The sequence below is a fragment of the Lutra lutra genome, chromosome 9 (genome assembly GCF_902655055.1).
Source record: "Lutra lutra chromosome 9, mLutLut1.2, whole genome shotgun sequence".
NCBI lineage: Eukaryota > Metazoa > Chordata > Mammalia > Carnivora > Mustelidae > Lutra > Lutra lutra.
In genome coordinates this window covers 55,117,323-55,144,275 of record NC_062286.1, presented here as the reverse complement: position 1 = coordinate 55,144,275, position 26,953 = coordinate 55,117,323, and the positions used below count along the sequence as shown (strand labels likewise).

At 38.1% G+C, this 26,953-nt stretch overlaps 1 protein-coding gene across 2 annotated transcripts in view; it reads left to right on the top strand.

The window, feature by feature from the left end:
* Positions 1–26,953, top strand: part of APLF (aprataxin and PNKP like factor) — an 84,603-nt gene that overhangs the window by 39,098 nt on the left and 18,552 nt on the right. For both annotated transcript variants that reach the window (XM_047746069.1, XM_047746068.1), the window contains 3 exons: positions 4,700–4,881; positions 20,117–20,472; positions 21,131–21,256. In XM_047746069.1, coding sequence (XP_047602025.1) covers positions 4,700–4,881; positions 20,117–20,472; positions 21,131–21,256 — 664 coding nt within the window. The remainder of the gene's footprint in view (positions 1–4,699; positions 4,882–20,116; positions 20,473–21,130; positions 21,257–26,953) is intronic.

Below are 26,953 nucleotides of genomic sequence, written 5' to 3'. Positions count from 1 at the left end.
CTGTAATTTTTTTTAAAGATTTTTTTTTTTTTTAATTTATTTGACATAGAGAGACACAGTGAGAGAGGAAACACAAGCAGGGGGAGTAGGAGAGGGAGAAGCAGGCTTCCCCCTGAGCCTGGAGCCCAATGCAGGACTTGATCCCAGGACCCTGGGATCATGACCCAAGCTGAAGGCAGACGCTTAACAACTGAGCCACCCAGGCTCCCTAGACCCTGTAATTTTAAAAATGGATAAAATTGACAGCTCTATCTTATTCCCGATTTTAATAGGGATTCTATTAGTATTTCAGCATTAAAATGGTATTCAGTTTTGATACTCTTACCATGTTTAGGATGTTTTCTTTTTTCTTTTTCTTATTTTTCCTTCAGGAATAGCTATTGAATTCTTTGATGAATTTTTTAGTATAGATATAGCCCTGCAAGGGGGTAGATAGGGATGCAGGCAGGGGAGGGCATAGGCAAGCAGTGGGGTGGGGTGGGGCTAAAAAAGAAAAAAAGGAAAAAAAGAAATACTCCTGCATTTTCATGTGTCAGTCTAATTAGTGATGTTGGTAGATTTCCTAATGTACCATGCTTGGGTTCCTAGAGTAAGTCTGATTTGTCTTGATGGCTTATTATTTTTAAGCTCTGTTAGATCAGAGCTGCTGATACTTAGTTTAGAACATTTGCGTCTGTATTCTTAAGTGTGGTTATTATTTTCCTCCATGTGTGCCATCTACATCAGATTTTAGCCTTGACTATGTGGGTGTTGTATGCAATAAATTAGATTTTTCCTTATATGCTCAAGGACAGTTTGAATAATAGGAATACCTGTTCCTTTAGAGAACCTTTTTATATCACAATCTGAGCCTGGTTCCTACTTTTAGTAATTGATAGTTCTAGCATGTTAGGAATAGGTAAGTTCAACGAGTAAAAAATGAATGAAACATCCAGAAACAGATCAAATTAACATATAGTTAATATGTTAAAAATTATCAGTTCAAATTTATAGGGAGAGGATGAATTATTACTATAAATGATGTTGGGAAAATTAACTTTCCATTTGAAAGAAAACAGAGTTAGAGCACTACCTCATACCATATTCTTAAATTTTTATTGAATTAATAATCTTAATGTAGAAATTAAAACTTTTAAGGCATTTGAAGAAAATATGTGAACAATATTTATATTACTTCTGGGAGGCTTTCTTATGATGAGAGGGAGCCTGGAACCATCAGGGGAAAATTGACAGGTGCATTTAGGTTAAAAGTGAAAAAACAAAAATAAGAACAAAAACTTTGTGTGCAGAAGACACCAAAAACCAAGCCAGAGGCAAGTAGCAGACTGCCAAACCTACTGGGGGATGTTATCTGTCACACTTCTAAAACATAGAAGGTTAATAATTATTTACTTACCAACAAAAAGGAAGGTAAAACTCAGAAATTTTGGACCTAGTATATGACATACTACAGAAGAATAAATACAAATAGGTAATAAATATATGACTGCTTTGCCAGTCTTTCTTACATATTTAAATATACAGCACTCTTTGATCTACAGATTCTATGTATTTATCCCACAAGAATAATAGCATTTATAGTTTTGGTCCTGTGTGTGTGTGTGTGTGTGTGTGTGTGTGTGTGTGCGTGTATAGGTATATTTGGTTAACCTTAGCAAGCTGGGAAGGATACACTTCGAATGTTAATATAACTGTTAGGGGGGTTCTTTTGGAGGATGAATTTGGATGGATGTGATTGGAATGACGTGTGTGTAGTTGAGCTATCTGTCTTTCAGATACTTAGTGTAATAGCTCATATAAGTAAATGCAACTAGTAATATTAAAAATGAAGTGATTGGGGCACCTGGGTGACTCAGTGGGTTAAAGCCTCTGCCTTCGGCTCAGGTCATGATCCCAGGGTCCTGGGATCGAGCCCCACATGGGGCTGTCTGCTCTGCAGGAAGCCTGCTTCCTCTTCTCTCTCTCTCTGCCTGCCTCTCTGCCTACTTGTGATCTCTGTCAAATAAATAAATAAAATCTTTAAAAAAAATAAAAATGAAGTGATTGGTTTTAGCAGATTTTCTTTCCTACTGCAGTCATTTAACTGTACCTATTCCAGATTTATTTTTTTTATTTTTTAAGATTTTATTTATTTATTTGACAGACAGAGATCACAAGTAGGCAGAGAGGCAGGCAGAGAGAGAGGGGGAAGCAGGCTCCCTGCTGAGCAGAGAGCCCGATGTGGGGCTCGATCCCAGGACGCTGAGATCGTGACCCGAGCTGAAGGCAGAGGCTTAACCCACTGAGCCACCCAGGTGCCCCACCCCTTTTTTTAAAGATTTTATTTATTTATTTGACAGACAGAGATCACAAGTAGGCGGAGAGGCAGGCAGAGCGAGAGGGGGAAGCAGGCTCCCTGCTAAGCAGAGAGCCCGAAGTACCTATTCCAGATTTAGAAGAATGTTTGGTATGCCAGATTTGAAGATTATTATGAACTAATTAAGCTCTTTATTTTATGTACTCTTTGTAAAGAGGATTTTTACAATAATACCAAAATGGCTTCTTCCTATGCAAAAAGAAATGAGTTCTGGTCCTTAGAAGGAATATTTGTAGTGGAGAACTTGGAATATTGAAGAATATTTTAAATATATATTTTTAATTTTATGATTTTTAAAAGACTGTTTTAGAGAGAGAACAAGAGAGCATGCTAGGGGTTGGGGAGGGGCAGAGGGAGAGAATCTCAAGCAGACTCTGTGCTGAGCTCAGAGTTGGGGCTCAGTTTCACGACCCTGAGATCATGACCTGAGCCAAAACCAAGAGCCTAATACTTAACCTTGAATAAGCCGCCCAGGTGCTCCTAGTTTTATGATTTTATGTACATGTGTGACACTTGGAATATGGTAAACTGCTGTTTGGGCAAATGCTGTGTCTTAATTTATATTTTTAGTTCTTAGTATAGTAAGTTGATTATTTCTCTTGATTTGACTAATTCATATCTGTTGTAGCATTTGGACATTTGCTGCATAAAGCTGTATAGTCCTGACAGTTTCTAAAATGATATGAAATTTTCCTAATTTAGATTCAAAGGAAATATTTAAGTAATTTAGGCAAAGTTTAGTTATTGAATAGTTTATTCATAAGTTTCTTATGTATATACATTATGTTTATATTGGTTCAGTTGATTTTCCTATTAAATAATGTAGATAGTATTTCTTTCCTAACTTTAATGAAGGACTGTTATTTCGGGCCACTTGAATATCCTTTCGTACAAATTTGAGTACACTACAGGCCATGAGCCAAATCCAGCATGCTGCCTGTTTTTGTCACTTACGTTTTCCTGGAACACAGCTGTGCTCATCCCTGCATGTATTGTCTGTGGCTGCTTTTACGCCATAGAGGCAGAGTTGGGTAGTTATGACAGAAACTATATGGCCAACAGAACTTAAAATATTTACGCTCTGGCTTTTTGTAGAAAAATTTGCCAAACTTTGCTTTAGAACATTAGTGACTATGGATTGCCTTACATATCTATATTCAGACTCTCCAGGGAATCTTTGGACCAATTCTGCTTATGTTCACGATTCATTTAGTCAAACATTTATTGAGCATTAGTTTTATGCTAGACACATTTCTAGGTGCTGGAGACACCAGGAGAGAACGGTGAACACGACACATAAAGTTTCTGTCCTCGGGAAGTTGTCATTTGAGTGTAGGGGAGACAGATAATTAAACGTGAAAATGGTTCTCTTAAAAACAGTAGATTTTCTCTGCCTGCCTCTCTGCCTACTTGTGATCTCTGTCTGTGAAATAAATAAATAAAATCTTAAAAAAAAAAAACCAGTAGATTTTGAGGGGGGAAAGATAGGGTGGCTGGGTGATGGACATTGGGGAGGGTGTGTGCTATGGTGAGTGCTGTGAATTGTGTAAGACTGATGATTCACAGACCTGTACACCTGAAACAAATAATACATGTAAGTTAATTTAAAAAAGAGTAGATTTTTTTTTCTGATTAGAGGAATCATAGATTTGTTAAGAAAATTTTATACTAACTTCAATTTGCCATATATATTGAACCTCAGGTAAATATTATATGGGGTACAGTGTCCATTGTTATTGAGACTTATTTTTGAAATTGGTGAGGTTTGTGGTGATCACTCTTGTTTTTGGGTTATTTTGGGTTCTTTTTTTTTTTCATTTTTATTTTGGGTTCTTAATCTGTTATTGAGTTGAATTCCTCACTGTGGATGTTAGGGGCTCAATAATTGTATGTCAGATTCATTGGATAGCTAGATGTTGAATTTTCTGTTAGAGAAATTCAGTGCTAAAATAAATACATATTTAACACATATCAAATACTCTGCTATAGTTTATATATTGTACCTCATTTACTCCTCGTAACTCTATGAGTTGTTATTATTATAATTCCTTTCATTGGGATGATAAAGCCAGAGTTCAGAGAGGTAAGGTGAAGCAGTTCAAAGATGACACCTGTTCATATTAGCATATTGGTGTGGCTCTCTCCAGGGCTGGAGCTCCTGACCAAAGTGCTGCTTAATACTTTTTTGAGATATGCAAATAAGTGTTTTCAAGTTGGCATTAATCTAAATGGAACTTTCCTTTTAATTGTCCTTTAATCCTTTTTCTTCTTTCCTTTAATGGATTATTGACATTTGAAGATACAGGAGGTAATTTTTTTCTTCTTTTTCATTGTGTGTTTAAGATAATATAATCCAGGAAAGTGGAAAAGAAGAAATCTGCAAAGATAAAATTCAAGTAAACATAACACAGCAAGGAAGAAAGCGATTAATTTCATCAGGAAGTTCAGAAAGTACATCAGCAGAACAAGACACAGGGAAAAAGTGCAAAGATGCTGATCAGGAAGAGTCTATCACTTCATCCAAGGTGATTTTTCTTTTTTAATGTATTATTTGGGGGTGCCAGGCTGGCTTAGTTGGTAGAGTGTGTCTCTTGACCTGGAGGTTGTGGGTTTGAGCCCTACATTGGGTGTAGAAATTAAAAATAAAATCTTAAAAAAAATTTATTATTTGATCATTTGTTTTCTTCATCAAGTGTTCTAGATAAGAATTAATTATATGCTGTATACAGCAAGGAAAAACCAAAGCTGTTCTTTATTACTGAGTTTATGAAGATAAAAACTAGCCCAGATTTTTTTGGCTTACTAAAATTAATATAGTACTTACTTTGTAGAAAACAAATCTACTTAATATAGAAGTTTTCAGACTGGAAAAAAAGTGGAGACCACTTGACAGTTGTAATTGGTACCTCCATTCTGAAAACCTGGGTTCTTTTATTGGTCATTCTCAGATTACATATAATCACCTTTTTCTTTTCTTTTCTTTTCTTTTCTTTTCTTTTCTTTTCTTTTCTTTTCTTTCTTTCTTTCTTTCTTTCTTTAAAAGATTTTATTTATTTATTTGACAGACAGAGATCACAAGTAGGCAGAGAGGCAGGCAGAGAGAGAGAGGAGGAAGCAGGCTCCCTGCTGAGCAGAGAGCCCGATGCGGGGCTCCATCCCAGGACCTGGGATCATGACCCGAGCCAATGGCAGAGGCTTTAACCCACTGAGCCACCCACGTGCTCCTAATCACCTTTTTCTTGATAGGCTGTTCTCAATAGCCTGTTGCAGCATTACTTCTGGGCTAATTTCAGTATTTGAAAAACTTCTCTTTCCTCTCTTTCAGTTTTTGCTAACTCACTAGAATGGTTTGGCTGACTTAAGCATTCTTTAACACTGGGTACTTAATGAAAATGGGGCCTATTATTGGATGCCTTTTAAATAAAAAAAAAAAGAGGGAGTTAGAGAGAGAGAGAGATTGCACAAATGAGTGAGCAAGTCCAGGGCAGGAAGGTTAGGTATTTTTCCTCTTTAGAGAGACGTGGCTTTAGGTAATAGTTTTTATGATTGCTACAGACCTATGCCTCAGCTTCATGGGTCTCCATCTTTTTAGTGTCATTGGACACCAAAGGAGTAGATTGGTTTTAGAATAGTTTACACTGGGATGATTGAAATGCTGTCTGCTCTTCTGGAGGTTTGGGTCTTTTGTAGTACTCGCTTCATTCCAGCCTCCTCTCCCATTAGGAAAGATCTAGCTTCTCGATGGATCCTTTCTTCTAGGTAGGGAAGTGGGGTCTAATCCCCATAGGGTCAACTCCTTGGCTTACTTATGGAGTCAGGTTTAATAAATGAGAACACAACATTTTCTGACTCAAATGTATTGACCATAACAAGTTATTAAGATAAATCTTGTTTAACTTTGGAGCACCTGGGTTGCTCAGCTGGTTGGGCATCTGCCTTTGGCTCCGGTCATGATCTAGGGTTCCTGGTATCAGGCCTGGCATGGGGCTCCCCCTGCTGGGGAGGGGGAAGCCTGCTTCTCCCTCTCTCTCCCCTTCTGCCTCCGCCTCTCTCCTGTTGGGCACTTTCTCTCTGTCAAATAAATAAATAAATAAATAAATAAAATCTTAAAAAAAAAAAAAAACTTGTTTAACTTTGAGTCCTAATATGCTATATTCTCTGAACATATTAGTATGACTGCCTTGGTTTTTTTTCCAAAAAAGAAAAGTTTTCTGTTTGTTTTTTTCCCAGAAGAAAATCTGTGGTATATATATTTTGCTATGTTTATCCCAACCCATTACCCAGCTTTGCCACTGACAAGTAAAACTTAAGAAACACTTTTCTTAATTGATAGATTGCAGAGAGGAGCAGTAAACAGATCCAAGATATTCGAGGTATTTGTGAGATTTTGATTACACACAGATTAGACTGCCTACAATTTTGCGACTCTACTAATGTCTGGACATGAAGATAATTGCTCTGAAATTGTCCCTATTTCTCATTAATTTTCTTGCATCTTTCTGCAGCTCCTTATGGGTTATGTAACTGTCCAGTTTGGGAGTGAACATGAGGGTGCTTGAATCTACTAACTTCAAAGAAATAATCAACATAATTTATATAATCTAATTAGGTCTCTGTTATAAACTACAGAAGGAGGCCCAACTGAAACAACGGAAGCAAATAGTGTTTAAAGCTTATTAACTGTTGCTGGGAAGCCAACTACCCTAACATTTAGTGACCTAACAATGTTTTATTCTTAATACTTCTGTGGGTTAGCTGGGCTCAGTTGGGCATTTCTTTTGTAACATCTTTATGGTGTAGATGGGCTGCATTCATTTGGGAACTCAGCAGAGGCTGGAGCATCTGAAATGGTTTCCCTTGTGTGAATAGTGCCTCCATGAGGATTGAGTGAATGGCTGGCAGCTGGCTGGGCCTCCCTTTCTCCACTTAACCAGTAAGTAGTCTAGGCCAAACATCTTTACCTGAAAGCTGGATTCCAAGTGTGTCAAAGTAGAACCAGTCTTCTCTTAAGGCCTACAACTGGAACTGGTACAGTGTCCTTTCTGCTGCATTCTTTTGGTCAGAGCAAGTTACCAGGCCAGCCTAGATTCAAGGGGAGGGGATAAAACTCCACTGCTTGATGACAGGAGTAATTTATTAGTATAAAGGGATGGGAGGAATTGTTGGACATCATCTTTGGTGATTAGCACACAAAGATAGAGGAATAATTCAGTTTCCAGAATGGAAAGGAAAACAGCAGGAACTATAGATTATAAAGACCACCTGGTACAAGGGACTTGATCAAAATCATGTTGGTCTGTGGTTTTCCCATCTTTGCCTCTTGAATCATCCTTCACTGCTAATGGCAGGCTTGCTTCACATGGTATACAACGTGGGCGCTGGTAGCTCCAGGCTCATGTCATCTCGTTTTTCAACTTAAGAGGAAAAATGAGAGTTTCTCTGTGGTTGCTTCTGTGGTAAATTCTAGGGACTTGATCATGAAATTTCCACTTAGACCATTCACAGTGCTCAGACAGATGAAGTAGTATCGTTACCCCTTTGGAGTCATATATACACCCATTATCAGACAGTTGGAGGAAAGGGGGTCTAGAAAGAATAAATAATAGGTATTATAGTATTTTTGGACAGGGGGATACTATAGTTAGATCTGGATAAATTCAGAAACTGGTAGTTTTTAAGTTGGTCCACGTCAACTTAACAAATGAGGTTTGAAGTGGTTGGAAACACATGGGATGTACCGTAAGGTGAAAGAGCTGATGTGAGGGAGAAGAGACTTTCAGAATTTCATGCATCTAGAGGGGATTCTCTTGTTTTGACTTGGCCTCTGTTGAGTGATCAGGTGTCAAGGTGGTCAGTTAAGACAGAGAGCCAAACTGAAAGTAACTCAAGCCTTTCTTCACTTAGAGTGACAATGCAAGCAAAAGGGGAAATGACTTGTCAGCTCCCCAGTGTTCCATTTTGTTCCAGGGAACAGCACTGGGCAAGAATCAGCAGCATAGGTGTAGAGAATTCTCTAACTGCTGAGGAGCCTTGGACCAAAGGCTTTGCCTCTTTCTAGACAAGGACAAAGGAGAAGAGGAGAGCTAGGAGTGAAAAGATACTGAGTCAAAGTACAGAAAGTGCCTCAGCTGAAGCTCCACATAGGGGGGATCACTGAAGATCGCTGGTAGTTTTGCCTGTGTTTCCCTTGCCTTTGAGACACGTCTAGCAAGAAATTGCTGCGCTACGGCCAGAGATGTTACTGTCTGTGTTCTCAAGGATTTTGTTGGATTTCTGTTTCAGATTGAGGCCTTTCATGAAAATTGAGTCTATTTTTGTGTATGGTGTAAGGAGGTGGTCCAGTTTTATTCTTCTGCATGTGGCTGTCCCATTTTCCCAACACCATTTGTTGAAGAGACACTCTTTTTTCCATTGGACATTCTTTCCTGCTTTGTCAAAGATTAGTTAACCATAGAGTTGAGGGACTATTTCTGGGTTCTCTGTTGTTTCTTTCTTTCTTTTTTTTTTTTTTTTAAGATTTTATTTATTTATTTGACAGAGAGATGGAGAGCCCAAGTAGGCAGAGTGGCAGGCAGAGGGAGAGGAAGAGGGAGAAGCAGGCTCTCCGCTGAGCAGGGAGCCCGATGTGGGGCTCGATCCCAGGACCTTAGGATCATGACCTGAGCTGAAGGCAGATGCTCAACTGACTGAGCCACCCAGGCACCCCTCTGTTCTGTTTCTTTGATCTGTGTGTCTGTTTTTGTGCCAGTACCATACTGTCTTAATAATTATAGCTTTGTAATAGAGCTTGAAGTTCTGAATTGTGATGCCGCCAACTTTGGTTTTCTTTTTCAGCATTCCTCTGGCTATTCAGGGGTCTTTTCTGGTTCCATACAAATTTTCAGATTATTTATTCCACCTCTGTGAAAAAAGTTGATGGTGTTTTGATGGGGATTGTATTGAATGTATAGATTGCTCTAGGTAGCATAGACATTTTAATAATATTTGTCCTTCTAATCCATGAACATGGAACTAAGGTCTCCTACTTTGCTATCTTAGAAAGTTAATCTTGCCTTTCTGTTTTGATAGGCTTGACTAGACATTGTAGAAGGTGGCATAGTAAGCTAACAATTTATAATAATGTAATCTTTCCTCCATTTCCATCCCCCTCATACTTGTCTGACCCATATCTAAATTTCACATTTAAGTCTTTGGGTATTTATATTAATTTGTCCTTATTTGAGCCTTGGAACTGATTGTGGTAGATGATATGGCAGGTGAAATGATCTTGACCTCTAGTTCTAGCTACAGGGGTCATGAGTCCCTAAGTCACAGTGGGCGTCTTAGTTTAATTAACCATGAACAGCCCAGAAGTCCATTCAGGCAGTAAGATATTAAAGATATATAAAGAGGAGAAAAACACCCAATTTAGCATATCCTGAAGATAAATGTTGTTCTGCCTTATCAGGGTGCTATAGTGATTTATTTGGCAAAACCAATAATTTAGCAAGTGTTTATCTCAGGAAGTATGAATCCCGAGAACTGATTGTAGAGTGTCATGTACCCCTATTGGTTGTTTGGATGTATCATTTTTTTCTTCCAACTTAAAGACTGCAATCAGGGTTATTCAGAAAGTTGTAGGTTTTTTTTTTGTTTTGTTTTGTTTTTAAGTCATCCAGGATATCAAAAGGTCCAGGTGTTCAGTGAAGCTTTTAAGGCATTACCAAAAAGGTTGTTTATTCCTGAAAGCTGGTTGGGGGTGGGGTGGTATCTATGCTATTTTGAGAGTATCTTCATTGTCCTGAGCACAGTAGATACCTTGGCTTGGTTGCTTATATTACATTATTGTTTGGTGGAAGGTGTATATTGTGTGTGTCGGGGGAGAGATGCTTATTTAATCTCTTTGAAGGAGATTTTTATATTAGGTGTTGAAAGATGGTTGGTGCTAGCAAATGGGGTTAGTGAGGAGGAAAACAGTCCATGAGCAGCACAGCATGAGCAGAGACATAGAGGCAGGAGAGTGTGTGTGGCCCATGGATGTCATCTGCGCTGGAGTATCACGAAAGTGCTTGCATGGACGGGTGCATGGATGTGGGTGGGCGGGGCGAGGGGGAGGAAGCTTCCACAAGAGACTGGGGAACAACTCAGATGACACTTGATGCCAGACTATACAGAAATCAGGACTGTACTTTATGGCCTCAGAGACTCTTTGAAGTGTTTTGGGAAGGAGAATAAGGGGACAGGAAGATGGCATAGCAACCATAAATAAGATGGAGTCAGAAACTGCCTAAGAAGGTGCCATGGGAGGCCGCAGGGAATGAAGGCCTGAGCAAGACAGTGGCACTGGACCAGAGAAGTAGAGGGCCATGAGAGACACTTTGAAGGTAGAATTAACAGAACCTGATGACTAACAGCATATTGAGGAGGAAGTATTGAAAATGTTCTTTAGGGGTGTCTGGGTGGCTCAGTAGGTTAAACCTCCGACTCTTGATTTTGGCTCAGGTCATGATCTCAGGGTCATGGGATCAAGCCCAGCATAGAGCTTTGGGCTGGATGTGGGGCCTGCTTAGGATTTTCTCTCTCCCTTTTGCTCTTCCCATCCCTCCCTCCCAACTCCCATGCACACATGCACACACACACTCTTTCTCTGTTAAAAAAAAAAAAAAAAAATCAGGACTAAGGAGAGAGTTCTATTATATCTGCATTATTTGGAAGCAAACTTGCACACAGTGCATTTAGAGTGTAGGTGTATATGGAGGTGGAGGCTTTGGTAGCGAGAGCCATTTCCAGGGTTGCTGCCTGCACTGTATGTGTATGCCGCTGTGCTAATGCTGTGTGCTAGCTGTGAGGCATCTCATTTCTCTCCATACACATGCCGGCTGTGAAGTCCTACTCCTATTTCTTCATGAAAGTAGCAGGGGAGATGAAGAATATAACTCTTACTGCACAGCCATCTCTTAAGTAAGGCTGTATTGCCCCAGCGCTCCACAGTATTGGTTTACTACATCAGAGAATCCTGTATCTTTGCTTTTCTGATGGGCCACTTAAGACCATTTACGGCATGGCTCTCCTCAGCCCCACAGAGACATCTTTTCATTCATTCATTTATTCAGCAAACATTCATTAAGCATGTAGTAGCGATATCATGGCATTGATAATGCTATTAACTAAAACAAACACAGAACCATTTACTGAGCTCTTATTATGGGCTAGACCCACAACTATACTTACTTCATTTCATTTTTAGAAAATCCTGGAAAGTTAATTGATAATATCCCCAGTTTACCGATCGAGAGACCTGAGACTCCGAGAGTTGGAATCAACTTGTTCAAAGTCAAAAGTTAGGAAATGGCTAAACTATTATTCAAGATACAATTTTTTTTTTTTAACTTTAAGATCATTCTAGTAATCATTACACTAAGCCGTCTTTCTGTTATATGCAAGGCAGTGTACTAGAATCTGGGATAAAACATGAGTAAGAGATAGCTGATTAGGAGCTCATAGTCCTGTGGGGGACGTGATTCAAAATCATGAAATAATGTTGACACCATATTGATTTTTCGGGGGGCTTTGGGGCTGCCTAAGCCAACTCCCAGGGAAGGGATCCTCAAAGAACTGATCTGAGCTGAATCTTAACAGAAGAGGTAGAAGTAGGAATCCATCCAGGTAGATGGGCAGCAGGTACAGGAGCAGAGGAAGTAATGATAGCCTGCTGGGAACTATTGTTTTTAGAATTTGTGCTGTAAAGCCAGGTGAGGATGGAGTTGGCAGTGGGGACCAGTCATAGAGGGAGGAATTTGAGAGGATTTTGGCCACAGAGGTAATCCTGGAAGCTCTTTAGAGGAGAGACTGAAAGAGAATAAAATGAAAGACAGGGAAATGAGAGAGGAAATGAGGACATCTCAGTCAAGAAATAAAGAGACTCTGATCTAGGTTGGTGGCATTAAGGATGGCATAGAGGCATCAGGTCAGAGAAATATTTAAGAAACAAAACTGTAGGACTTGTTCCTTGGATCTGAGTAGAGTGAGGGAAAAGAAGGACTGAAAGATACACTTCCAAGGTTCTGGCCTGAATGAATTGGAGAAGCTACGTTGGCAGAAACTTTGGTATAGAATACAGGGGGAGGATTTTAGTTTTCACATTTTGAGTTTGAGGTGCATAGGATATTGAGGAAGAAATGTCTAGTTAGTGGTTGACTAAGTTTGAAGCTCAAGAGTAAAGGTGGGGCTGGAGGTTGGGATTTTTAATCCTTGGTATGTGGTGCTAATGAGACTAATGCAAGACCTTGAAGGCAACTTATTAGTACAGACATTCCTTCCAGGGGCAGCAAATTACCTCGGCGAACTTATATTGGGCAGAAGTTCTGTAGCCTGTCCCTTGTGGTACATTAAAAACTTCAGATGGTTGAAGGGCAAGGGAGGGCTTGCTGGGCAAGTTAACAGACAATTTAATACTCTTAATAGTACATTCCAGCCATTGCCAAGCACCAAGGTCACCTTACACCAGCTTGATCCCTGAGGCCTGTAGCATATATTTTTATAGTATAGGGAACCCTGTTTCTCTATTATGAACCTTCAGCCACCCACATTTCATTCTTCACCTTTTTGTCTAAGCAGTGTGGGTGCTTAAAAACACGGACCTCTCTGCCTTTCTCCTGCTTCTTCTAAATACCCAGCACCTTCCATCTTCTCTCTTCCCTCACTTGCCAATTCAGTGATTTGCTCTAGCTCATGAGCTGTGTAATTGGCACAGGACAAATTTATGTCTCAGCAAACTTACAAATTACTGCATGTAATGGATTTTTGGGATCCTTTATAAATAATTGAAAACATGAATGTTAAATTCTTGAAAGCCAAGGGCCTACTGAGTATCAATATTTCATGAAGTTCCATAAAGGACATTATGAATTCCAGCTTTTGTGCCTCCTAAAATATATTTGAGAACCCCTGATCCATAGTCTGTGACTTTATCATTTCTTTCTATTTTAGAATAAATTAGTGTGTTAATTATTCTTTGTGAAGATTGAAAAAAAAAAAACCAGTAGAGAGAGTTGAAATAATGTTAAACATTTCTTATCTTTTATTTTCTTTGGCCTGTTTTCTATTTTTTAAATGGCCAAAAAAATGCATGCTGTTATCAAAAAAAGAATGTTAGAATATGTGGAGTATAAAGTAGAAATCTTGATTTGCCTTATCCTTCAATCCCATTGGCCTTACTACTGTTTTGGTTTGTATCCTTCTAAACATTTTTATTTGAATTTATACAAGTAAATACATAGGTGGACAGGGAATTTTTTTTTAAGCTAAATGGAATTGTGTGTGTGTGTGTATATGTATATGTATATATATATATATATATATTTATATGTATCTATAAGATTCTTGTTTAATTAAAAAAATCTTATGTGTAGAGAGAAATCTATTAATTTTCAACCTTTGCATAGTGTTTCATGGTAAGAATGGGTTCTAATTTATTTAGCTGCTTCCCTAGTTGTGTCTCTTTTTTCCCTATAATAATCGACAAGATGTTTCCCTATAATAATCGACAAGATGTTTCCCTATAATAATCGACAGGGATTTTTTTTTTTTACCCTATCAATTCCAAACTGCTACTGAGGCCCAAAGCTGGGGACAAAAGTTCTAAGTATAAGTATCTCTGATTGAAAGGACCCCCAGCAGTAAGAGTCAAGCCTTCCCCTGTGAGGCTTATTGAAAGGAATGAGAAGGGTTCATCATCCTACCGCTGCCCCCCACCCCCCACCAGGCTTTGTACAAAGAAACCCGAGAGGCCAGAAGATTTTAAGTTTGTGGGGAGTGCTCTGTTTGTGGAGAGATGTTATGTTCTCTCTTTGAAACCAAGAGAGAAAGCACTCTAAAACAATTCACTGTGGAGTTTAGAGATGCCAACAGGAACAAGAGACTGACATTTTATTGGACATTCGCTTAGCCAAGGGATTGCTCACCTGCCCTGTTTCTACATAAACAGGGAAAAATAAAATTGGTGAGTTGACTCAGTGAGGAACTGCCAAGGGGAAGGTGGGTCAGGATTGCCCCATTCCTACCCAAGAGTTCCAGTCCCTGGCATGTGTGAGTTTGGTCCTGTATTGGAGGGAGATGAGATCGGGGTGTAATTGAGCAGCTTGAGAGAAAAGAGTATGCGTTTTAGAGAATTGTGGCATGAATACCACCAGGTGAGGGTTAGCTCCAAGAGGTAGCAAGATTGCCTTTCTCATAGGTTGTTTATTACCATTCAAGAAATATGGGTAAGAACTAGGTTCCTTTTGCAATATCTTTAGTCAGTTTGGATAGCCTTTTAAAAAAACTTAAATACTATGTATCTTAAAAAAGCAAAGACCATCAGGGGCGTCTGGGTGGCTCAACTGGTTAAGTGTCTGCCTTCAGCTCAAGTCATGATCCCAGGGGCCTGGGATTGAGCCCCACTTTGCCTGCTCAGCAGGAAGTCTGCTTGTCCTTCTCCCTCTCCTTCTGCCCACCACCCCCCTGCCCTGGCTCATGCTCACTCACTCTCTTACTCTCAAATATATACACACACACACACACACACACACACACACACATATATAGTTGAATGGCAAAATTGGTAAATGGCAAATGGCAATGGTTAAAAAAAAATGTATATATATATAAAGGAAAAAAGAAAAGACTATCAAAACATTTAAGTAATTGGACATCTGGGTGGCTCAGTTGGTCAAGCAACTGCCTTCACCTCAGGTCATGATCCTAGAGTCCTAGGATGGAGTCCCACATCCGGCTCCCTCCTCGGCAGGGAGTCTACTTCTTCCTCTGACCTCTATCCTCTAATGCTGTCTCTCTCTCTCAAATAAATAAAATAAATCTTTTAAAATAATTTAATTAGTCCCAAAGAAGTCATGCTAATTAGTATCTTCTCAGGAAATGTGAACCATTGGATATTAAGTGATATCAAAACCAGTTTTCTCCAGGTGGCAGCCAGCATACACAAATCCTTGGTTATAAATGGGTTTGAACCTTCACATATACCTGTTATGTTGTCAGCACATCCCAGTAGTGGTTACCAGGAGGACTGAAGTTTATCTGAGCTACGTTTCCACTCCACAGGAAGTTAGGTAATTAAAAAGTCATTTTTAATAGGATACGAATAGGCTTACTGTTTGTCCTGGTAGTAAGTACAGATTAAAAAGGTTCTGCAGTGCTAATGAGAATGTTACTTGGTTCAAAACACCTTTTTGGTTAAACTGAAACTTTTATCCAACCACTTCAAAGAAATCAAATTTTTTTCTGAGTTTTTTGTGACACAGCTTCATCCAAGTTTTTCTATGTGAGGGAGGAGTAATTTTACCATTCAACTGAAGGGGAAAAAATCATGATTATATTTAGAGGGTAGAAATAAGTATTTCAGTAACAGAAATTATAAAGACAGTACAAGTTAAGAGCATGACACATTATTGAATGGGGAGTTTAAAAGACTAGTAGTGTTTGGGGAAAAATTATATTCAAATGGAAGCAAAGTTGTATTCTCTTAATGTTTCATTTGTATTTTTCTGGTTCTTTTTCAATGAATGCTTGATTTGATTGTAAATGTTTGATACAGGTATATATTTTCTTTTCTTTTTTAAAGATTTTCTTTTTTTTTTAATTTCTTTTCAGCGTAACAGAATTCATTGTTTATGCACCACACCCAGTGCTCCATGCAATACATGCCCTCCATAATACCCACCACCTGGCTCCCCCAACCTCCCACCCCCCGCCCCTTCAGAACCCTCAGATTGTTTTTCAGAGTCCATAGTCTCTCATGGTTCATCTCCCCTTCCAGTTTTCCTCAATTCCCTTCTCTTCTCCATCTCCCTATGTCTTCTATGTTATTTGTTATGCTCCACAAATAAGTGAAACCATATGATAATTGACTCTCTCTGCTTGACTTATTTCACTCAGCATAATCTCTTCTAGTCCCATCCATGTTGATACAAAAGTTGGGTATTCATTCATTCTGATGGAGGCATAATACTCCATAGTGTATATGGACCACATCTTCCTTATCCATTCGTCCATTGAAGGGCATCTTTGTTCTTTCCACAGTTTGGCAACCGTGGCCATTGCTGCTATAAACATTGGGGTACAGATGGCCCTTCTTTTCACTACATCTGTATCTTTGGGGTAAATACCCAGTAGTGCAATGGCAGGGTCATAGGGAAGCCCTATTTTTAATTTCTTAAGGAATCTCCACACTGTTTTCCAAAGTAGCTGCACCAACTTGCATTCCCACCAACAGTGTAAGAGGGTTCCCCTTTCTCCACATCCTCTCCAACACACGTGGTTTCCTGTCTTGCTAATTTTGGCCATTCTAAGTGGTGTAAGGTGGTATCTCAATGTGGTTTCAATTTGAATCTCCCTGATGGCTAGTGATGGTGAACATTTTTTCATGTGTTTAATAGCCATTTGTATGTCTTCATTGGAGAAGTGTCTGTTCATGTCTTCTGCCCATTTTTTGACATTATCTGTTTTGTGTGTATTGAGTTTGAGAAGTTCTTTATAGATCCTGGATAACAGCCTTTTGTCTGTACTGTCATTTGCAAATATCTTCTCCCATTACGTGGGTTGCCTCTTTGTTTTGTTGACTGTTTCCTTTGCTGTGCAGAAGCTTTTGATCTTGATGAAGTCCCAAAAGTTCATTTTTGCTTTTGTTTCCTTTGCCTTTGGAGACATATCTTGAAAGAAGTTGCTGTGGCTGATATCAAAGAGGTTACTGCCTATATTCTCCTCTATGATTCTGATGGATTCCTGTCTCACGCTGAGGTCTTTTATCCATTTTGAGTTTATCTTTGTGTACGGTATAAGAGAATGGTCGAGTTTCATTCTTCTACATATAGCTGTCCAATTTTCTCAGCACCATTTATTGAAGAGACTTGTCTTTTTTCCACTGTATATTTTTTCCTGCTTTGTCAAAGATTATTTGACCATAGAGTTGAGGGTCCATATCTGGGCTCTCTACTCTCTTCCACTGGTCTATGTGTCTGTTTTTATGCCACCATGCTGTCTTGGTGATCACAGCTTTGTAGTAAAGCTTGAAATCAGGTAATGTGATGCCCCCAGCTTTGTTTTTCTTTTTCAACATTTCCTTAGCAATTCGTGGTCTCTTCTGATTCCATACAAATTTTAGGATTATTTGCTCCAGATCTTTGAAAAATACTGGTGGAATTTTGATTGGAATGGCATTAAAAGTATAGATTGCTCTAGGCAGTATAGACATTTTAACAATGTTTATTCTTCCAATCCAAGAGCATGGAATGGTCTTCCATCTTTTTGTGTCTTCTTCAGTTTCTTTCATGAGTGTTCTGTAGTTCCTTGAGTACAGATCCTTTACCTCTTTGGTAAGATTTATTCCCAGGTATCTTATGGTTCTTGGTGCTATAGTAAATAGAATCGATTCTCTAATTTCCCTTTCTGTATTTTCATTGTTAGTGTATAAGAAAGTAACTGATTTCTGTACATTGATTTTGTATCCTGCCACATTACTGAATTGCTGTATGAGTTCTAGTGGTTTGGGGGTGAAGTCTTTCGGGTTTTCCATATAAAGTATCATGTCATCTGCGAAGAGAGACAGTTTGACTTCTTCACTGCCAATTTGAATACCTTTTATTTCTCTTTGTTGTCTGATTGCTGTTGCTAGGACTTCTAATACTATGTTGAACAAGAGTGGTGAGAGTGGGCATCCTTGTCGTGTTCCTGATCTCAGCGGGAAGGCTGTGAGCTTTTTCCCATTGAGGATGATATTTGCTGTGGGTTTTTCATAGACAGATTTTATGAAGTTCAGGAATGTTCCCTCTATCCCTATACTTTGAAGCGTTTTAATCAGGAACAGATGCTGGATTTTGTCAAATGCTTTTTCTGCATCAGTTGAGAGGACCATGTGGTTCTTCTCTCTTCTCTTATTGATTTGTTCTGTCACGTTGATTGATTTGTGAATGTTGAACCATCCTTGTAACCCAGGGATGAATCTCACCTGGTCATGGTGGATAATCTTTTTAATGTGCTGTTGGATCCTATTTGCTCGGATCTTGTTGAGAATCTTAGCATCCATATTCATCCGTGATACTGGTCTGAAATTCTCCTTTTTGGTGGGGTCTTTGCCTGGTTTGGGGATCAGGGTAATGCTGGCTTCATAAAAAGAGTCTGGAAGTTTTTCTTATGCTTCAATTTTTTGAAACAGCTTCAGGAGAATAGGTGTTATTTCTTTGAGAGTTTGGTAGAATTCCCCAGGGAATCCATCAGGTCCTGGGCTCTTGTTTTTTGGGAGGTTTTTGATCACTGCTTCAATCTTGTTACTAGATATTGGTCTATTCAGGTTGTCAGTTTCTTCCTGGTTCAATTTAGGGAGTTTATGGTTTTCCAGGAATGCATCCATTTCATCTAGGTTCCTTAACTTATTGGCATATAACTGTTGATAATAACTTCTGATGATTGTTTCTATTTCCTTGGTGTTAGTTGTGATCTCTCCCTTTTCATTAATAATTTTATTAATTTGAGCTTTCTCTCTTTTCTTTTGGATTAGTGTGGCCAGTGGTTATCTATCTTATTAATTCTTTCAAAAAACCAGCTTCTAGTTTCATTGATATGTTCTACTGTATCTCTAGTTTCTATCTCATTGATCTCTGCTATAATCTTGATTATTTCCCTTCTTGTGTGTGGAGTTGGCTTAATTTGTTGTTGATTCTCCAGTTCTTTAAAGTGTAGAGACAACTGGTGTATTCTGGATTTTTCAATTTTTTTGAGGGAGGCTTGGATGGCTATGTATTTCTCCCTTAGGACTGCCTTTGCTGTATCCCATAGGTTTGGGGCCGAAGTGTCTTCATTCTCATTGGTTTCCATGAATTGTTTTAAGTTCTTCTTTGATCATCTGGTTGATCGAAGCATTCTTAAGCATGGTGGTCTTTAGCTTCCAGGTGTTTGAGTTCCTTCCAAACTTCTCCTTGTGATTGAGCTCCACAGTTTCAAAGCATTGTGATCTGAGAATATGCAGGGAATAATCTCAGTCTTTTGGTATCGGTTGAGCCCTGATTTGTGACCCAGTATGTGGTCTATTCTGGAGAAGGTTCCATGTGTACTTGAGAAGAATGAGTATTCTGTTGTTTTAGGGTGGAATGTTCTGTATCTATCTATGAGGTCCATCTGGTCCAGTGTATCATTCGATGCTCTTGTTTCTTTATTTTCTGCTTGGATTTTCTTTTCTTTTTTTTTTTTTTTCCTTTTTAAAGATTTTTTTTTTTTTTTAAGATTCTATTTATTTACCTGACAGAGATCACAGGCAGGCAGAGAGGCAGGCAGAGAGAGAGGAAAGGAAGCAGGCCCCCTGCCAAGCAGAGAGCCCAATGTGGGGCTTGATCCCAGAACCCTGGGACCATGACCCAAGCCGAAGGCAGAGGCCCAACCCACCAAGCCACCCAGGCGCCCCAGATTTTCTTTTTTTTTAAAGGTAATTTCTACACCCAGTGTGGGGCTCGAATTCACAATCCCGAGATCAAGAGTCACATGGTCTTCTGACTGTGCCAGCCAGGTGTCCCTGTATATTCCTTTTCTAATAACTGTAAATTGGTTTAAAGTAACCAAATTACAGACATGGAAAGTGGCATTTTTAATAACTTTAAAATGTGAATCTTAAAAGTTTAAAAAATATACATGTTGAATGAATCTTACAGTTTCATGCCTTTTTGCTTAAGCTTACATATTTCTTTTAAAACATTTTTCATTTATTTCTAATATCTTTTTTCTGATTGGTCTTTGTAGGCAATGCCAAGGTCATGTTCTACAATCACGTTAAGTAATACAGAGGTGAATGATATGAAGGCTAGTACACAGAGAAATGAAATCCCAATAGAGGAACTTGGTAAGGTTCCTGAACATAAAAGTATTGTGAAAGAAACACAAAGTAAAGAAGGCGAGGTGATGAGCTCTTCTGAGGGTCACGTGAATGCCCAGGACAAGTCCTACCAAGAGGAGTCTCAAGGATCTCCTTCTGAGTCCAGCTCTGAACTCTCCAATCCTGAAACTTTGCATGCAAAGGCAACTGACTCAGTTGCACAAGGTTCTGAAGAAAACAAAATCAAGAGGACATCCTGCATGTATGGGGCAAACTGCTACAGGTAAAATGAAATTACAGGTAGCCCGGAATTCCATTATTTCCATAGGAGGTGGCTATGTAGTATATGTGTATTAAAAGCCTAGTAAAGCACACTGAGCTAAGGGTAAGGAGCTTTATCATGTTTCTGCTTGTTTACACTTTCTCAGGATTCAGTGCTGTAAATCTTGCTAGAAGCTTTCAAGATACAGTGGGGGAATTGTTTCATATGTAGACATGCTGATTAATGCAAGGACATGAACTAGGGAATCCAGACTTGAGAACTGAACCACCCATACCTAAATGCCTGCTTATTTAATGTCTTATTTAGATATTAGAAAGATGGCCTCATAAATAGTTGTAGTATATAATATAACTCTCAAAAGAATTGTAAGTTGTGTTTAAGGTGTCTTACTATACTTGTGCTTTCCCTTTATATTTTTCTAATTGTGCTTTTGAATCATCATGATGCTTTTATTTTGCTACCATGAGGGTTCTGTGCCGACCAGATGTCATGCGTTTTATTTTTAACAATGTAGCACATTGGTTCAATGTCTGGAATAATTAGATGTGCATTAGTTGGTTTCCTGCTATATCCTATTAATTATTTTTTGTAGTATATCTAGAACTCTCGTGTATCCTATTAATGGTTTTTTCTGACAGTATATTTGCCACCCTCATAGGAAGAATCCTGTTCACTTTCAACACTTCAGTCACCCTGGTGATAGTGATTATGGAGGTGTCCAAGTCATGTGTCAAGATGAGGCTGATGACCGGCCTGAATGTCCCTATGGAGCATCTTGTTACAGGTATGTACACCTAAAATGTTAGGTTGTACTCCTTTTCTCCTTAGTCTCTGTGGTATATTCAGAAGAAATGGCAGGCAACTTCTCACTTCAAGCCTTTACACTTCCATAAATAGTAGGTTTTCATTTTGTTAATAGGTAGGACTATAATATTTCTTTTAGATAATTATAAATTGTTCAAGTTATTAGCCTTGTAAATGCCTGAAATTGTTCCTCATTTCTAACTTTCTAAAATGCAAATCAGATCATTGAAAAACTGTCAGTGCTACCCCGTCATACACTCTATCCAGGCTCCTTAGTGTGACATAAATCAATTCAGGATGTTATCTCTGCTTTCGTCAACTTCTGCCACTCTGCCATTCTTCCCAACACATGAAATTTGATCCTAAAAGAAGAGTACCTTCTTCTCTTTCCTTTCATAGCATGTCTGTATCATGCACCGAAGAATTTATCTGGAATCATTTTCTTAGGCTTAGGAAGTTCTTTTAGTATTTCTTTAGTGAAAATCTTATGGGAAAAGGATTCTTTCAGCTTTTGTGTATCTGAATATGTCCTAATTGATCAATTGATTGATGGCTCTTTTCACTGGGTGTAGAATTTTAGCTTGGCACCTTTGGTTTTTTGTCCGTCACTTTAAAGATGTTACATTGACTCATGCATCTGTAGTTTCTGTTAAAAGTTACTTGTTTGTCTTATTGTTGCCTTGAAATTAACCTGCCTTTCCTCTGGCCATTTTTAAGATTTTTATCATGACCTTTTTTTTTTTTTTTTAAAGTAAACTCTACCCTTAACGTGGGGCTCAAACTCATGACCCAAGATTAAGAGTCTCATGTTTTACCAAGTGAACCAGCCAGATCCCCCTCATTGCTTTTACTTTCAACTGTTTAACTAACATGTGTTTAGGTATGATTTTTTTTTTTTTTAACATATATCTTGTTTAGGGTTCACTGAGCTTTTTTGCATGTTGTTTGTCTTTGTTAGTTTGAAGACATTGCTTAGCTATTATCTCATCTCTCAGATATTGTTCTGCCTCATTCTATGTCTTCCCTCATTCTTCTACTCCAGTTAACCATGTTAAGTCTTTTGACTGTGTCCCATTTGTCTCTTATACATTGTTTCATTCTTTCCATTACTTTTCTTTTTTTTTAACCTCTGTGTCTCAGATTGGATATTTGCTGTTGCTTGTCTTAGAGTTTAGTAATTTTCTCTTCTCAGGTGTCTAGGCTGCTGATAAACCTACCCACAGAGTTCATAATTTCCGAAATTGCGTTTTATGCCTGTTATTTTCCATCAGTGAACATCCCCCCTACTCTGTTTGGCAGATAGGGCTAGTCATCTCTGTCCAGTCAGAGTTTTGGATTATAAGTAATACCTACGTTGTTATTTTAATAAAACTCAATATGCCTTTGGTTTTTCTATATTCCTTTGGCATGGCTTGTCTAGACTTTTAACAGAAAAGCAGGTCTCTGTCTTCTTAGCTCTGAAACTTCCCTTCGGGTATTCTGAGTTTAGCCAATTAGGCTACCACCCATGCATCCTAAAATGTGGCACATTTCTTGAGAGGAGACTAGTTATGTGTTTGTTGCAGATCCTTTCTCCCTAGTGGGGCTTCATCTCTGAAATAACAGCATGAATTAGAGATTTCATTCTACCAATTTGAAGTTCCAGACACAGACGTTAAACCTCTTATACTTCCCAGGAACTCAGCAGGTATTTCTTAGGAAGAATCAGCCTCGTGTTTGGGGTTCTTTTAGTTTTCAAATTGTCCTGACAACCCCATGAGCCCATGAAAAGCTCTACAAGTTTCTCTTTCTTCAACTAGAGTTCCTCCAGGTGACTCAAATCTTATTCTTCAGTCCACACCAAGAACTGGCAAAGACCTCTAGGGAAGAAAATACCAGTGATTGTCAGCTAACCTAGGAAGGGCTTTTTCTCTCCGGAATTTTAGATAACCCCAAATTCTCATTGCTTCCACAGTTCTGTCATAAAAATAGTTTTGACAGTTTATCAGGTTTTTTTCCCTGGTTGTTAAGATATTAACCTGCCATGATGTCCTGTGCCCTTCCTAGAAGCAAAATCCAAATGTGCCTATTCTTGAGAAGAATGAATGTAAAATATAAAACCTTCCTAAGAATCATCAAATGTGAAATACTGTCAAAATAATGTAAAAAAATGCTGCCTCCATGTCATCAGTCTCTTTATGAGAGGTCAGAACTGTGAGTAGGCAAGAGAAATTACTCCAAATCCAGTGACCTGCATATGCTAATAGAAACTTTTAGATCTAGATCTAAATATATTTATATATACATAGAGTGTATTTTTTTTTTTTTCATCTCTTTAGCTGCTTGGTGTGTTGGTTCAACTTGGAGATAAAATCTGAAGGGTTTTTTTTTCCCTTGTTAATTTTAATTACAGTTCAGAGAGACTCTTGGAGAATGATAGATATGATTGCTTACTCTGACTACTAAAGGAATAAAGGAATGAGAATAAGAAAGTTTAATGAGTTGCCAAAGACTCTAAAGCCAGTGAGATGAAAACCAAATCTCTTCCTTGCTCCATTCCAGCATTTCTCTGTGGCAGGGCCTGACTCCACCATTGTTACTTATGACTGGCTGGCTGATTGGCTTCTTTCCTTTCTTTATTTTTTTAACATTTTATCTTTATATTTTATATATATTTAGTTTATACTTTTTATTTTTTTATAATTGTAATACCTTCTAAGAGGGATGGCGTAAGGAAGTGTATTAGTTATCAACGTTTGAGAGAGAGAGCACAAGCACAGAGGAGGGGCAGAGGGAGAGGGAGAAGCAGACTCCCCACTGAGTAGGGAGCCCAATGCGGGGTTTGATTCCAGGACTTGGAGATCATGACCAGAGCCAAAGGCAGATGCTTAACTTACTGAGCCACCCAGGTGCCCCGATCATGGCTTTCTAAAGTATTACAGTGTTTGTTTTTTATTCAATTGGCAAAGTAATATTTTGGAGTTTAAAAAAAAAAGCAACTCTAGATAAGTTACTTTGAAGAAATTACGAATTTTTCAGATCATCAAGACGGTAGAAGAAACCCTAGTTATGGAAGCATGATATATATTTATATACCCTTTCTTGACACATCATTATTATTATTATTTAGGCAAAAAACATGCTCTAGTAGATATGTCATTGATCATAATATAACATTACTTTAGTTTTAGCAATTTACTATTTAACAATCTTGATTTGCAAGAATATATCATTTTTTAAAAAAGATTTTATTTATTTGAGAGAGGGGGAGAGAGCAACATGAATGTACACACTGTGCAAGCAGTGGGAGGGGCAGAAGCAGACCCCTTTGAGCCGGGAGCCCACATTGGGCTCCATCCCAGGATGCAAAATAGGTTGGAAGGTGGGAAACTTTTAGAGGATAAAGAATAAAGAACAAGGAAGAGAAAAATAGAAAATATCTGATTAGCTGGGGCCACAGATTCAACCTTATTTGAGGTGAGAAAAAACAAGGAAATAAGTATACAACCCAGAGTTGGTATGGCATTTGGGGATCGGCAGACTGGATATATTATGATTTTTGTCAAAGAGAGCATTTCTAGGGACATGAAAGTTATCTAAGTGTTGGTTTGCTAACATGGCACCCCAGGCAGGAGCAACTCAATCTTGGGACTTGATTTTTTATTGCTACAGTGCTAGCATATAAGCCTACTGTATCAGAATGATAAAATGTTCTAATCTGGTTTGTTTAAAAATAAGGTTTTATGTAAATGCATGGTAGATTTTTCCTATAGCCACAGAAGAAAAATACTAAAGTCTCAGAAATCATAAAATAACCCACAAAAATAAGCCAGAAATTACTATATTTACAAAAGTAAAAAAATATATATATTCTGAAAGTAGAGCTGTGATAAGCTTGTTTTCCATGATGGTTGTTGACACATTTGGAAGGGAGATGAAGTTTATTGCTGAAACATTTTTGTTTGCTTTTTATCTTTGAAAATTTGCCTTCACAAAACAGGGTAAGTATTATTATTCTCAAGTAAAAACAGTCTCTCAAGTGAAACACTGAGTTGGTTTTTTGTTTTTTGTTTTCTGGTTTTACCTTCTAATCCCTTGAATGTGTGCAACTCAGTTTCTCTTTTTGAAATATATAGGTGATCGCATCTGTGTACAATACACTAAATAATCTTAGTTTTATACTATGTCAGCTACCTACATTTTTGTGATAGTGTATTTCCAAGCATTGCTGTCTATGGTCAAAGTTTTTATCATGATAGAGCAAATATGAAAACACCAAGGTACACATATATGGATATATTTCATTTTCAGCCATTCATTCCCATGAGTAAAACAGAAAAACAGATATGAATCACATATTAAATGCATACTACAGTAAAAATAAAGATTCCTAAAGCCCATATAAGAGGTTGATGTTTTAAAAAGATATTTAATTATTAAATTTTATTCTTTTCTAGACTATAAGTATTACTAAAATTTTCTGACATTATACTTCTTTAAACCTCACAAAATTAAATCAACCTGAAAAAATGGTAATATGAAAGAACTAGTTAATGTTGTCATTTTAAGTACTTTGCCCATTAGTAAATCTGATTTATTCTTTTTGTGCTGTACTCTATAGTCTGTCAGAAGAGGTGCTCAGTTTAATGCATTTGATTAGCTTAATACTTGTCGGAAATAGAATATTAGATACTTATGTCTAATATAACCCAGTGATTGCTGTGCTTGCCTCTGACTCATTCGCTTCCTCTGGTGTGTAATAGGATTTTATGCAGTGTATTACTCCTGTTCTTGTTTGTTAAATTAGGCACTAACTTTAGAATATATATATATATGCTAAAATGAATGGAATCCATCTGCAACCAGTTTAGTGTAAAAATGTGAAGTCAAACTCATAACATTGCCTCAGATTTAAACACTTAAGGCAGGTATGTATTATGCAAAGGAAAATGTTGGTGTCTTGATGTTTTTTGGAAGCCAATGACCTACTTTTTATTTTTTTATAATTGTAATACCTTCTAAGAGGGATGGCGTAAGGCAGTGTATTAGTTATCAGCTGTAAGTGCTCTCACTGTCATGAATCTGCAACGTGATCTCTATAGTTGAAGGAACACAGTGTTGTGCGACAAGCATAACTGATTTTTTAAAAGTGTATTTGATAGTAAGAAAATTCATTTTCTTTTGTTATTTGTTGATCCAAGTTTATAGCTATGATCTAAATTTTTTTGCTATTTCCTTATTTATTCGTATTTTTTATTTAGAGAGAGAGAGTGCACATGCATGTGCTCATGAGCAGGGTGGGGGAGAAGGAGAGAGAGAATCTCAAGGAGCCTCCACATCCAGGTTGGAGCCTGACATGGGGCTCAGTCTCAGGACCGTGAGATCATAACCTGAGCCAAAACCGAGAGTCAGTTGCTCAGTCGATTGAGCCATCCAGGCGCCTCTCCTCTTTTATTTTTGAAAAGTATTCCAAAGTATTGCAATATTATCTTAATTGATCATATGTGCAGATGTACACTTCAGAGGATACTGATTTTGGGGAGCTGCTTCATAAAAATTAGGAATGTGTGTTTAACATAAATCCGTATTATTTTATTTGAGGCAAAATAAGTAGGTTTTTTAAAAAAAAAAGATTTTATTTATTTATTTGACAGAGATCACAAGTAGGCAGAGAGGCAGGCAGAGAGAGGGGGAAGTA